Below are 14,785 nucleotides of genomic sequence, written 5' to 3'. Positions count from 1 at the left end.
GAACAGAAGGTCAGAGGTTGCCTTCTCTTTACAATGGTATGACGTCATAGCACAAGCTGTTTTTGAGTCGAGTTATGGTTGCTCATGTTCCCTCTGAATGCATTCAAGCAGCAAATCTGTTCAGTGCGAATAGTCAAGTGATTCATTGTACAATACAACAGAATCAGAGACCGAGTAATGTTAATATGGTCTCGTTTCAGGAAATAACCCTTCCGCAAAGACGAAACGTATAATTTCCCATGTTTTAAAACGTAAACAAATTACTGTTGTTTTCATTGTGTCTAATTAATGAAAATGTCTCTTTCCGGGAGTGGCGTTCGCCTTTAACAAAATCTTGCGGATTTTCACACTGAAAGTGATATCAAGTTTAAATCAAATTCATGGTCATACTGTGAAGGCTGTAATATCAGTAGTCATACGAATTCTTAAAGAAACTAATGATATGTGAGTGACGTCACATTAATTATGACGTCACCCTTTTTTCTAGTGTGTATGTTCTAGTGCAGATATTACGATCTTTCACTGAATGTTATTTAATCGTTTTTATCTTAAATATAAACTGATGTGTGTCATTACATTTGCTTGTTATAACTATGATTGTCTTTATCGGTGTCAAAACTTACTTTAGGTGATATTCATGTTGTAAATTTCATTTCAAAATCTTTCCTTGTATATTTCCTCATATGCTCACCATTAGCTATTGCTCCAATGTATACATATAGATATAGATACATATAAATTATATATATACTCACCAAGATCAATGGACAGTGACAGTCCCAAAATAGACGACAATAAAATTAACAGTTCCCTGTGATACATGGTATTATTAATAAACAAATTCAGATTCGTGGATTATTTGTCGTAAACTGCCATAACGCTGCTACCACCACCACGGCTGGTCATTTAACTGTAAGAAAATACTAGTAATCACGTGACGTTTACTTCCCTCTTTTCTTATTCTTACCGTTCTCTTATTGACGATTTGCTTCATTTATTTACACACTTCCCGTTTTCTGAACCCTGCCATTGTGATTGTTTGACGGTGCACTACAATGTGTAATCATTCAAAATAGCACAGTGTCAGTGAATGAATAGTTCACCTAGTCAATATTAAACTGGGCCCTCTTTACCGAAGATTCTTTAATTAAGGGAGGTATAACTGATATCCCATTCACTCAATCATCATGCGTGCAATTATGATTACAATATACGAGCTTAAATTAGTGACTTGCTTCACTTCTTTTATTTTCACATATAAGTGCAATAAAATCATATTACCATTTTAAACATGGTGGCCAGTTTCTAGTGAATGTGTTCAACTGCACCGAATAAAGTATTCAGCCTCGTGTGTATGACTGCTGATACATAGCCTTTGTTATATCTCTACCTCTTCAATATTCGTCTGGCCCGGGATAATAGAGGGCGCTTTATGTATGGCAATCACAGCTGGTGATGACTCATTCGGTGCTTTCCAAGCCTGATATAGCAATTTTTGTTCCACTATTGTTTGTTGTATTGTTTCAACATCGAGTTTAAGCTACGTGATAAAAATTTGAAAACTAAACTGAAAAAGTCCCTCAAACACTCTTACCGTCTCGACAGGGTTGAGCCAGGAGTTGAAATTGAAAATTATATGTATTGGAATTTGGAAATTGACAAACGGCTTTTAATTGTTTGTTTGTTTGTTTGTTTGTTTGCTTGTTTGTTTGTTTGTTTGTTTCTGTGTTTGTTTCTGTGTTTGCTTGTGTATGTTTGTTCGTTTGTTTATTTGTTTGCTTGACTGTTTGTTTCTAAGACTCGCAACTACGCATTGAAGAACATAAGTAAATATATACAGAAATCTGTTTACACCCACTTGTGCGTAGGGTGCACTAGTTCACATTTTCATGGTTCATCAACTTTAGTTTCATTTGACTGTACATTATTACGTTCTTAAAACCATGACTACCCTACTCCATGCACAGTCTATATTTAGGATAAACTTTAAAACAATTTCTATAGAAAAGAACGTATTTCCTATATCTTGAGGGATTTATCTGATTATAGTTGTGGCATATGTGACATGGAGAATAAAGATTTAAAAAATTGGTTGAGTCGCATAAAGAATCAGTGAGTTGTCGAAGTTCTTGCACCAAACAATCTAATCACACCAAGAATATTTACACTTGGTCTTCATCCACAGCAAGAGGATCATACTTTACATTGCATTTTTTATACACTCTTTGTTTTTGTTCCAATATCAATTTCTTTGGCATAGCATCATTTAACCTCTTCCAAAACTTCCTCTTTTGCTCGGCAGAGCCATTTCTAGGCCACTCAATGTACACTATGTTACTAATAATCGTTCTTAGGATAAGTGGCAACTCTTGCATTTGAGTGATATCTTCAAACATGATTGGTATGAGTTGATGTTTAAAGTCAATCATTTGGTAGTATGCTTGGTCCAGTTCATAAATACACCAACGACTTCTGACAAAAGCCGGGGAAAGGACCAAGATGGTACGAGAACTATTGGTGATGGCTGCCAAGATATTAGTGATAATTTCTGTGAAAGGGAGATTACACTTAGACAAAAACTTCAACAATAAATATAGGTAATCACTCATACATACATACATACATACATACATACATACATACATACATACATACATACACACACACATACATACATACATACATACATACATACATACATACATACATACATACATACATACGATGAGGTAATCATATCATGTTCTGTAATTGTTGCACGCAATATTGGAATAGAGAGGAACATACATTGATATTGACTTACGTTTACCAGCAATGAAATCTCGTTGGTGAGTTATCACGCGATACTTGTTTTCATTCTCCAGATTGGGTAGAAGTTCATCATAGACAAAATTCTCATCCTCAGTGTTAGTTTTGAAAGCAACAAACCCATGCCATCTCTTTTCTAAAAAACAGAACACTTTGTACAGTTTGAATGATGACAGTCCCAAGTGTCTGACATTATGTATTTATACATTAGTGTATTTCATGTATTAAGGGTTCTTCTGGCGCACTTCTTACCTTCCTATAGTGAAGATTACCATTCGTTGAAGTCGTCAACGGCATCACCCTTATACAATCTCACCACATTACGTTCATTTCTAAAAAGGATTTAGGAGCAAGATCAATAGTTCAGTGTAGGATAAAAAACTAAATTCTTTTAGTTAGGCCTCAGACCCCATCCCCAACCCCTTTCTAACTAAACTAGCCAAAATTGAAAATGTTTCAGACAGCCCAATCTATTTGAAATCAGTATGTAGTAGTATGTAGTGCTATGAATACAAAGGCAGGATGAAGTGACAATGTCATGTATTTACTGTAGCGAAACATTTTCACATTCTCATTTTGACGAGATTTTGAAGCAATGTGTGTATTTAGGTGCACAAATCATCCATTAAAAGTAAAATCGTTCTTGTAGGAGGAGAACTAAAGTGGCGCAACCCCCTCCCCCCCCCCCCCCCCCACTAAAGGAATTTCGTTTATCCTACATTGAACTATTGATCCCGCCGTTATGTTCACAGTATTTAGGCTTTTATATGGACTTGAACACTCAAGTAGTTGCATATAAAATACAACCATTGCAGATCTTGTTCCTATTTGCTTTAGTCTAGAGAACAGTTGACCAATAGGCCAAATGTAAGCATTACAAAGGGACTGAAGTACTGTTTAACTTTCTAATTCATATCAATGATATACAATATTCATATGGAATAAATATTTTATTAACTTACCTTTTAATTTACCTTCATTTTTTCTGCCACGGTTTTCAGTGTACCTCAACAATATTTTATGTCGATTCAAAAATAGCATGAGTAGAAGTCCGATGCCAAAAACAACAGAGGACAAGACTACTAAAAGAGAAACTACTACTGCTTTTCCTATCGCAAATCCAGCTTCCACAATCACGATAAATTCACATCTCCCCTCATTACCATAATTGTCCGTGGCTTTATATATGACTGTGTGTGAGCCAATAGGAAAAGTATCACCTGAAGCAAAGTTAGAGGTCAAGTTAAAGAATCCTGAATTGTCAGTTGCTTGTGGTAGACCCCATGTAACTTCAACTTGTGTTCTGTCATCTTCAATTGTTGTCGATATGTTGTCTGGACAGAACTTAAACTGTGGTCTTCCAACATCTGTAACGACGAAAATCAAATGATCAAAAAGATAATATAATACAACTCCTTCCAATGAAACGATGATTATACGATTTCGATGATACTGAACGGTGAATACACATTTTCCTAAAATACAAAGCGAAATTTATCATTATTCATGTTCACAGTTTTCAAAAATAAGACGAGTGTAAACACATATACAATAATTGTCTGATACCGTTCAAAAGAATTAACAAAGTGAAAATATATATAGAACCCGAAAGGCACAACTACTGTTTCATGATAAAACAGTGATAATAGTTACGTAAATATGTCACCTTCTGAACATTTTGTTCCGTTCCAGCCAGCTTGACAAACACATCCAAGTGTTCGACTACAGTTCCCATTATTTTGGCAATCACATACTTTGTCACAGTCGTCCCCCCAGTATCCTTCAGGACATCCTGAAAATGAATTATTGGTAAGGGAAGGTAAAGTGAATTGTAAAATATTACGTCGATCCATGTTCAAAGTTGCGGAAACTTTGGAGTTATTAACCTTAAGATATCGCCTTATTATTGATAATAACCATAATATATGCAAATTGACCATTATTATGCAAGCCATGTCTACAGAATCCTGTGTGCGTCTATCAACACATTTGTCAAATGGGGTACAACACATTTGTCAAATGGGGTACAAAGTGAGCATCGACGAAATATTGTCTTCTTAGTTGCTTCCATTACTTATACAATCAGTCATAACAATATTCAAAAGATACGTTTTGAAACCTAAGATTCTAATCCCTCAAACAAAACGTTAACAATTACATTGCAATGTATCCATTGGATACAAACAGACGGCACTAAAACAAATGTTCGTCTCCAACAAAACATTCATATGAAAATGGAAATGTTTCTTCGACGTTTACGACATCAAAAATAACACAATCTCGGAGCCTAAAACAAACAAAGATTTTATATCTAATTGTAATGAAAGAATGGTTTCAAGTATAAATAAGTGGGGGGGGAGTTTCCGCGGGGTCAAATTACTGTGTGCTTTACATGAACACCTTACCAACAACAACAATCATAATCTCATCTCTGTATTGTTGACCATTAACATCCGTGGCCACACATTGGTATTTCCCTGCATGTTGGTCCTTTATGTAAATGTACAAATGTATCAAATATCTCCTGTTTCAAATTAAACAAAACAAATATCATTTTTGAAAATAACGTAAAAATGGTGTACATGTGTGCACTTGAGGCTGGCGTATTTACCTACAATCACGCCAACTATCAGACAGAGAAGGGCATTTACAATGTAGCTACGTATACTTGAGTTACTATTTGGAAGCACGTTTCTGACCTGGTTGTTGTGCAAGGATTATTATGCACTATATATGTATACCATACTTTCATTATGATCCTTTCTCAACATTCATCATGCGCACATTAGTCGATGACACTGTCGGCAGAGTTTAAAGTTCTGGGTTTTTTTTAGCTTTGCGATTAGGTAATTGTCATGGCCTTATGAATGCATAAACGGCTGGTAAGTGGGTATTGCAAGTTGAATATAACGTATTGTTACTCACCCTCTGCTAAAGTTGTATTTATAGGTATGTATTCCTGTTTGTTTTCCACTTCCGAGAGTTTGTTCATCTCGAAACCACGTGGCGTTGAATAGGTTCGACTCATCCAGATTGTGCAAGTTACAATCAAGGCTTACGAATTGGCCAACTTCTGCCAGAATCGTTGGGTGAGAATCTATCTCTACGCTAGGTATACCTAGCAAAGGAATACTTTATTTACCACATGAAACTGTAGGAGAGTTGTCACCAATTTAATTAGATTATATATTTAAGTATATACACGCACACGAACGCACGCAAATAAATAAATAAATAGATAAATAAATGCATACATACATACATACATACATACATACATACATACATACATACATACATACATACTCCCCCACATACATACATACATACATACATTCTGATAAATATCTTCATCACCTACCTATATCACATGCTACACCTCTCCATCCTGGTGAACATTTACATGCACCATTAAAGACATGACATGTAGCACCATTTTGGCAGATACAATCATACTGACATCTCCCACCATATTTACCATCAGGACAACCTGATACAATGGTCAGATCATATACTTGAGATTTTTTCTCGGCAAAATTACTGTAATAGTGTCTAATGATAATGTTAATAATAACGATGTGGGTTTTTTATAGAGCACTTTCCCACTCTGTGCTCAAAGTACTTTACAATTATTACCCCTGGCATGGCTCTATAGCGTCACAACTTCCTTTACACTTCCTCCCAGGTGATCCATTACAGCCTTTAACATCATCTTGACACGCATGACGTCCCTGTCGCCATGACACCCAACTAACACAGTAATATTACAAACTTTTCCTTCTTATATGAGTTTGTGATATGATCATTAGGTTTTTTCTTGACCGTGAAATATTATGTTGAATTCGGACAACTAATTTGTCATGCTTTGTAATGGAACCAATATCGAATTGTTGGACATAAGTAAAACGATCATAAAACAAAGTCTCAGGTGAATTCCGAATATTTTATTTTCAAGATGACAATATTTATTTCAGGCATCATTATCAAACCAACTTACTGTGATTCACTCATTGTATTTCATTAACAGGCTCAACAATATCTTCTGATTCGGAACACACTACATCCAACATATTATTCATTTGAATATATTCAAAAATGTACTGACTATATTTCAAGTTTTCAAATTTTAGGTCATACTCAACTTACCAATCCAGTAGAGCCCTGCTGAAATATTCACATACAAAGGATCTCTGAGAAAAATGCTCGACTTTCTGCCCAAGTAGGTTGATTTGTAGCCTGTTGCATTCACAAAACAATGAAACTCTTCATCGATAACTGTAACACCAATGCGCCATAGTAATCTATCCGTGTCATCATTGGTCTTCATATGCATTGCGTACTGAGGGATGGTATCGATATCCTACAAGAAACAATTCAGGAGTTACATGATTTATGTTTTTTCCACCAATCATCTTTGGATTTAGTTGCTTATTGGTTGTAAATTGTTACAAGACATCATCACCTCCACCACCATCACCGCCATCGTCGTCGTCATCGTCATTATTATCATCATCAGCACCACCATAATCATCATCATCTTTTCAAATGGAACTTTATTTAGATATGCCCTAGCTGTATAAAATGGAGTGCTGAACTATTTGTACAAAAATGGGAGGAAATAGCAAAATACGAATCATCCTCATCATCATCATCATCATAATGCTTATACCCACCACCACCCCAATCATCATCATCATCATCATAAACAACAACAACAACAACAACAACAACAACGTCGTCGTCACCATTGTCATGATAGAATTGTCAAGGCTAAAATGACACCCATAAACTAGCAAAATGTCCAAAGTCCCCATTCGTATGTTTTATTCCATCACTTTAAACATCATGGAAATCAAGAGAAAACACCACACTTTGATTTACCTCATAAATAGTGATAATTTCTCTGCCGGCGACAGTATTACCATTACTTTTTTGACAGACAACATCAATATGCCGAAATAAGTTTTTCATTTCCGGGTTCTCTAAAGTAAAGATTTCCATGTTACCTGGGGAAAATAATTGTTGTTTTCAGATTGGTTATCTACACTTAACTTTATCATTCTGAATATATATATATATATATATATATATATATATATATATATATATATATATATATATATATATATAATTGACTGGATGTAGATAAAACCACATAAAAGTGCTCAATACGGGTAGTAGAGCGAATTATATATAGGTTTTGAAAATTCGAACAAAATTACATGCTATAGACCCTACAGAACTGTTTCGTGAGGTGCGTAGTCCTCACTCACCAGGGGTAGAATTATATATATATATATATATATATATATATATATATATATATATATATATATATATATATATTATATATATATACATGTATATGAGAAACACTTTGTATGTATAACTTTTTGTAATTCAACAAGTCCTAATAAAGCACACATTAAGATTCGTTAATACATAAATTGATTTAGCCAAGAAAGTAGTTTATACTAGTATATTACCATTATCATAATGTTTAAACGTCAAACGATTCACCTTTGTAATTGCTTCACCTACGTTCAAGGCCAAGGTGTCTCATCGCTATTTTGATATATATTGTAGTGGGACTTTTATAACAGTGACAATTCGTATCAACTTGAACACTGTTCCCATAATATTACAAACACGTCAAGAAGATAAATCGTACTCACAAAAAGAATCCAACAATTTGACATCCGAGTGTGGCGCCACATGTAATAATGTGTTCTTGCCAATTAGTCCTATGTTAAACCAGGGAACAAATGGGAAGTGCTGAAATATAGAAACATCAATAACAGTGATACTCAGTCGTACAACACTGTCTCTCCCTATGTAAAGTCTTCATATGACACGGTGTCCGATGTTCATGTTCACAACACTGCACGTGTCCCTTCGTACTTGGTGGTCATGCAAACAAGTGCACGCGTCCCTTCCTATGGTGATCATGTGCACAATAGTGCATTTGCCCCTTCCTACCCGATGTTCATGTACACAAGAGTGCTACTGTCCCTTCCTAAATACTGTTCGTGTACACACCAGTGCACGTGTCCCCTACTACATGATGTCACACCTGTTTCGTCTTACATCAAATGACTACGATGACTTACTGTAAATCATGGAACTCTGTTGCTATTTATGTCATTACTTCTAAAGGTGTTAATTCAAAAATATGCCATGTCCAACAGCATTGTAAAATAAACCATATCAATAAGTACACTTAGCACAACCTACATTATCGTCACTGACGTCAACAGCCGTTTTCTCAAATGCACATGTATCGTTGTAGACTGGAGGCCAGTCTTCAACATCTTGCACAGTTATCCGTACCTCTGCATAGGCCGTGCTGCTATTTGATTGTTCCTATAAATGTACAAAAGTATAATAACACGTATGAATTCTCCCAATTCAATGTATACAAATGAATCATTCGACTTTCTACAGTAATTTACATGATTTATGAAACACCTTTCCAGCATGAACTTTGACCTCTTGATAATAAGCCAAATTCAAAATGGCGACCGATCGTGTCTGCCTTTCTACAGAGCTTTACCTGTTCATGAAATATGACCTCTGGCCTCTTGAAAATAAGCCAAATTCAACATGGTGGTCAGAATTATGAGCCTGAAAATGAGTACAATGTATTCGATGAATGTATTCAGTCAAAATACAACAAGATAATTTTAATATTCACAATATTGTTTGCAGCAGAGGGAATGTCATGGATTTGTCAAGACTTACACTCGTCCAAGTTATACTCAGCACATATTGTCTGTCAACGTCAAAATCGAGGTAGCCAGCTAGATAGACACTCTGAGTTGTAGGATTCACTGCAAAACGTTTATTCTGGAAATATTAAAATAATATGTAATAAACCAGGTTTTTTTATTTCCCTTAACACAATGGTTCTCCTAACTGTTTATCTCCAAACATGAAACTTATTGACAAAGATATTTTGGACGACTCATGGATTCACACAAACAAAAACTAGAGACAGCCCATGTAATGTAACGAAAAATGCATTTATATAATAGTTTGGCGATGATTTGTCCAATGCTACAAGTGATATTAGCCAGGTGGGGACATAGTGAAAACACAATCATACAACGAGTGTCTGGAAGAGATGCTCGTTCAAAGAAATCGGAGGGTGAGAGAATTGATGATTTGAGGTGGTTTATGTCTAATGGCAAAATACATACTTCAAATTTAGAGCACTGGAAGGACAAGAACATGTTTTTATGGAAACTAACCCCACTCACATGGATCACGTTAACAATGCCAGTCTGTTTGTATTCGTTTGTGGCATTATGTCTTTCACAAAGGTTAGTTGTCGACTATTTCTTTTAGAATTGGAAAACAAATAATTTAATATTTAAACTTACAGTATTTCCAGAAACAATGCTGAAATTTGCATAAGATGTGTTGTATATATCCATGAACTGTAGTACCGTCGTTCCAATGGTGGAATTCTGTATGTGTGAAATTATATACATGTATCCTACCGTGCAGTATTATGAGAATGTAATATTTTAGTTATTTAAGTTTATGATGCAGTGTCAGGATATAATAATTCGATATTGTTTAATCGTATGGTCATTTGTATATTTCCATGCTTTACTTGAAATTAGATTTATGAAGTTGTAATACAACAAAAATAAGATAACCTGTTGGATTTAGTGTGTCATGCCACGGGGAGCAGGAGTTATTTATGCGAAGATTTACAGAGATTTATTACAACGTGTAAGTTGAATGAAGATGTGCACACTTAAGAATTTGCTGGTAACTGCTAAAGACATGCATTGGGAATACAATGCATTTATGGTATCATCTTTAATAGACATGCAAATAGTCAAATTATGCTAATTCTCATGTATATATCTCCTGCCCCCTGTGGTCATGCTGTGGTTTGTTGTGTGGTATGTGAGATTGTTTTGCATGTAGCCTTTAACTCATTCTTGTTTACATATATACTTTATCCGTACCAAAATGGTGTGATGTGACCTTACAATGAACACAACATAAATTGGCGCCTTACCTCAGGAATAGCCAACAATGATGTCACATTTGATCCAGGATTTTTTATTTCGGTTAGGTCTCCTATGGAAAACAACTTCTAACAATAAAAAGTCCACTCACGTGGTCTAGCAATAACTTTGATGTAAAATTTCAAAGTCTGCACAATGAACAAAAATGACAAATTCATAATTATGGGTCATACAGAGCGAAACTGTTTTATATTTGTAGTGCTCAGTATCAGACAAATACGAAGTTATAACGTATATCAACTTTATAGATACCTCGTATCTACAGTGTCACTTCGTGCATAGTTTACGTAGTAGACGGAGGTTTCGACATAAAGGTACATGATTGATGACCATTCCATGTGATGTATACACGATTTCGATCAGGGGAAATTTCATTACGAAAACAATATATGATGTAGAAGATTTCAACAATGTATATCCCCGTAATGGTTTGACATTGAAGTAAAATGATGAAAAACGTCACTCCACATTTTACTGAGTACGAAAACGACCTTACTTCCTCCACTGCCGGTGACTTCTCCAAGTTTCACGATTGGTTCTCTTTATACGTATCGTTTCTCTCTCTCTCTCTCTCTCTCTCTCTCTCTCTCTCTCTCTCTCTCTCTCTCTCTCTCTCTCTCTCTCTCTCTCTCTCTCTCTCTCTCTCTCTCTCTCTCTCTCTCTCTCTCTCTCTCTCTCTCTCTCTCTCTCTCTCTCCAATTTAAACACTATATATTTAATGTAATAACTACCAACCCTAGATAATGGTTGTTATTACATTATAGATCTTATTACGCGTATGGTTTATACACTATTCAACCTACAACGAATATTGTGTATTTCTTCCGAAGGTCATTTTTGCCAATCAATCAATCAGTCAGTCACTCAGTCACTCACTCAGTCACTCAGTCAGTCAGTCAGTCAGTCAGTCAGTCAGACAGACAGACAGTCAGTCAGTCAGTCAGTCAGTCAGTCAGTAGGTCAGTCAGTCAGTCAGTCAGTCAGTAGGTCAGTCAGTCAGTCAGTCAGTCAGTCAGTCAGTCAGTCAGTCAAAAGAATTTATAACACGTCAGACTCCAGAACCAAAGTACTGTTCAATGGTGCTGATAAGGGTCAATCCACACAAAATGCTTGTTTGAACACATGTGTCTTGAGTTTGTTCTTGAAAGTGTTCAGATTTGATTATTGCTGTTTGTCGAATGGTGAAAAATTCCACAGGCTAGGTGCACAGCTTGAAAGTGCATGGATAGTGTATGTCTCGGTCTTGAATTGTGTTGTAAGTAGGAAACTCTCGTTAGCTGGGGAACGAGCTGGTGTGTAACTTTGCAGGAGGTCACGGATGTATCCTTGAGAGTTGTCATTGAGAGATGTGTATGTCAGAAGAAGGATTTTACTGTATCCTGGAGGTGAACTAGTAACCAGCATAGAGTTTGAAGGATATGAGAAATATAGGTGAACTGGCTTGAGAGGGTGGTTATTCTTGCAGTGGTATTTCGTACTTGTTGTAAAAGATTGATAGCATTGTCTGAAAGACCATAGTATTAGTACAATTTAGTTGACAAAATGGCATGAATTACTTCATTGCTGATTTCATTGGTAACGCATTTCCTGATATATCAGATGACTGTAGATAGATTTGCATGTATTCTGGATACGGGGGTTCAGCAAGTGCTGGCTGTCAACTATTATGCCGATGTTCCGTGCTGTAGTAACAAAAGGTACAGAAGCTAACCCATCTGTGACATGGTCTGGCACTGTATCGAATGTGAAGTGAATGAAGAGAGCTTCCGTCTTTGAATCATTCACTTGTAACTTGTTTTGATTCGTCAATGTGTTTATGTCACTGATGCAATTCATGGCTAACGTACACGTGACAAAACAATTAGATCAAACTCATTTGCATTTACAAAAGCACTGCCTCCCTTTGCTGGTTATGTAGTCGGGATTTTCCAAACTAACGTTTCATACGTTAACTAAACCAGGAAACGAAACTTTGAAAGGTGGATTTTGAATTTTAAAAATATTATAAGATAGTAGAAAACTCAACTGAAACACGCGTTTTGAATTTTAAAAATGCTGCATTTTACAAAAGAAAGATTATACAAAGGTTTTTACCAAGATAAAAGTTAACCGGAGCAGACGTACCTTGTAAATGTAAGGCTGTCTTGCATATGTTATTGACCTTTGACCTTATCTGCTTGCTTTCGACAAATGTCTTTTTTGTCAAGTGGTCTGTTCTTATCTAACATCGAAACTCCGCCAGTGCGTACTATTTCCATTGCGTTCCACCATATTCTGGCCTGACATAACTTGATCAAATAAGTGATTGCCCAAGATTGTAAAGGCACCATTTTCATATTACATTCTTGTTCGGGATGCTACAATCTTGAAACAGTCAGACCATTTTATATCTTCTATGCCAACTTTAGTATTGTCGTTGTCTGTCATTTGTTTCGGGTTAACTAGACCCTAATTACGTTCTACACTAAATAGTTAGTTTTCACATGATAGTAGACTTTCACAACATTGTATTTTTCTCTCAGTAATGAGTGTCCCCAAAAGAAAACAAACAAACAAACTCCGAATTCTGTTCAAAGATAACTTAAATGAAAAATGTACCGTTTAGTATAGTACTTACCTAATTTGACAGACAGCGACAGTAGAAGAAATGTTCCTATAGTGATGAGAGAACGTCGAGTTCCTACTAAACCATACATTGCGCTTAGGTTTAACAGTCACTAACAACCCGATTGCAGTCTTTAAGCCATAACGTGGCTGCTACTGAGAAACTGACTGAGTAGTTGAAATCATATTGTTCGTCATTCACTTCCTTGTTTACCTTTTATCACTTCTTTACCCTCGAGCATTGTATCTAACCAACATGAATGACCTCTGTATGTATGTAGCTCTGTACTGTTGACGGCCATTGTTCCCAGTACAGATGACAAAAACGTTAAGTATAAATCTATGAACAGTTAAGGCCAAAAAAAAAAAAGAAATGTTTCTGGTCAGCGCGCGCGTCACTTCAACACCAGCGCGTCACTCCTTTTTTTTCCCGATCTGGCGGCAAGCTAGCTTTTGAGCTTGTTCAAAAATTGAAAATGGCCACTGGTGGCGGGCTTCATACCCCTTTCTCATAACATTCTACCCACAGTTCATCACTCATCAAGATGAATGCACACACATCGCGCACGGGTGTTAGGGAATGTTTAATATTGCAGGGTACAAGTATTACCCAAAATGGCTGTCAGACCTAATTCATCACGTACCTATTGACATGTTAATCTCAGTTCAGATTACGTTTGGCCTTGTCGACGCATCGCCAAATGTGACCTTACTAAGGCTGTTCCATGACTTGAGCAGGGGTGTTCTGAATACTGGAGATATATTTGTACTGGAGCCAGCGTATGCTGACTTTCCCGTGGAAAGTAGCGTGAGTACGTCAATCACCGGCCAGTTTCAAACGATACCATTATCAGTGACAATGTCTGCGGTCATCGAGTTTGGAAAGTTTATCACCTTTAATTTAACTGGTGATGTTCAGTAAGAGTCGAGACCAGTACCAGTGCAGAATGCATTTCAACTGTTGATGGGTGGTGTTAGAAAAAAAACGTGGCCAAACAACGACAGCTTGACCGACCAAACCACAGGCATTTGTTTCCCGAGTTATGGCTCAGAATATTTCTACCAGAATACAATAAAATGACGATAATATCGTTAATATTGACGTATTAAACCAACACTATATGAAAGGGGTAAAATTTCACTTGTTTCTGTGATCGCACAGTTTCACTAAATGCGAAGGAAGGGGTATGTCTTCCTTCGCATTTAGTGAAACTGCGTGATCACAGAAACAAGTGTAATTTTACCCCTTTCATATAGTGTTGGTTTAATACGTCAATATTAACGATATTATCGTCATTTTATTGTATTCTGATAGAAATATTCTGAGC

At 36.2% G+C, this 14,785-nt stretch overlaps 1 protein-coding gene across 4 annotated transcripts; it reads right to left on the bottom strand.

Moving 5' to 3' along the window:
- Positions 1-806: 806 nt before the first annotated feature.
- LOC144444470 (uncharacterized) lies at positions 807-13,941 on the bottom strand. 4 transcript variants are annotated; one of them, XR_013481842.1, is made up of 16 exons: positions 13,471-13,941; positions 10,844-10,905; positions 10,191-10,277; positions 9,550-9,654; positions 9,043-9,171; positions 8,484-8,583; positions 7,690-7,814; positions 6,955-7,168; positions 6,170-6,298; positions 5,734-5,926; positions 5,214-5,332; positions 4,475-4,600; positions 3,771-4,175; positions 2,804-2,944; positions 1,282-2,548; positions 884-910 (listed from the first exon to the last, which is right to left on the bottom strand). XR_013481842.1 is itself a non-coding variant. In XM_078133894.1 (15 exons), the coding sequence occupies exons 1-15, from the start codon at positions 13,547-13,549 to the stop codon at positions 907-909; spliced, it is 2,031 nt and encodes a 676-aa protein (XP_077990020.1). In that variant the 5' UTR covers positions 13,550-13,941; the 3' UTR covers positions 807-906. The 4 variants fall into 4 exon arrangements, 3 of the variants coding, with proteins under 3 accessions (XP_077990020.1, XP_077990019.1, XP_077990021.1); XM_078133894.1 differs by lacking the exon at positions 1,282-2,548 and having other exon boundaries at positions 807-923; XM_078133893.1 differs by lacking the exon at positions 884-910 and having other exon boundaries at positions 1,132-2,548.
- Positions 13,942-14,785: the final 844 nt, after the last annotated feature.

The sequence above is a fragment of the Glandiceps talaboti genome, chromosome 13, assembly GCF_964340395.1.
Source record: "Glandiceps talaboti chromosome 13, keGlaTala1.1, whole genome shotgun sequence".
In the NCBI taxonomy this organism is placed as follows: Eukaryota; Metazoa; Hemichordata; class Enteropneusta; family Spengelidae; genus Glandiceps; species Glandiceps talaboti.
Note: the sequence above shows the minus strand (reverse complement) of the source record. Positions and strands in the feature narration are given on the sequence as shown.

What these genes read in the sequence shown, in the direction of transcription:
- LOC144444470 (XM_078133893.1), bottom strand. Translation starts at nt 13,549, where the DNA reads ATGTATGGTTTAGTAGGAACTCGACGTTCTCTCATCACTATAGGAACA. An exon ending in CATTGTTGGCTATTCCTGAG is followed by an intron (nt 10,278 to 10,843) that starts GTAAGGCGCCAA and finishes TCACACATACAG; the next exon opens with AATTCCACCATTGGAACGAC. An exon ending in AGGTGTAGCATGTGATATAG is followed by an intron (nt 5,927 to 6,169) that starts GTAGGTGATGAA and finishes TTCCTTTGCTAG; the next exon opens with GTATACCTAGCGTAGAGATA.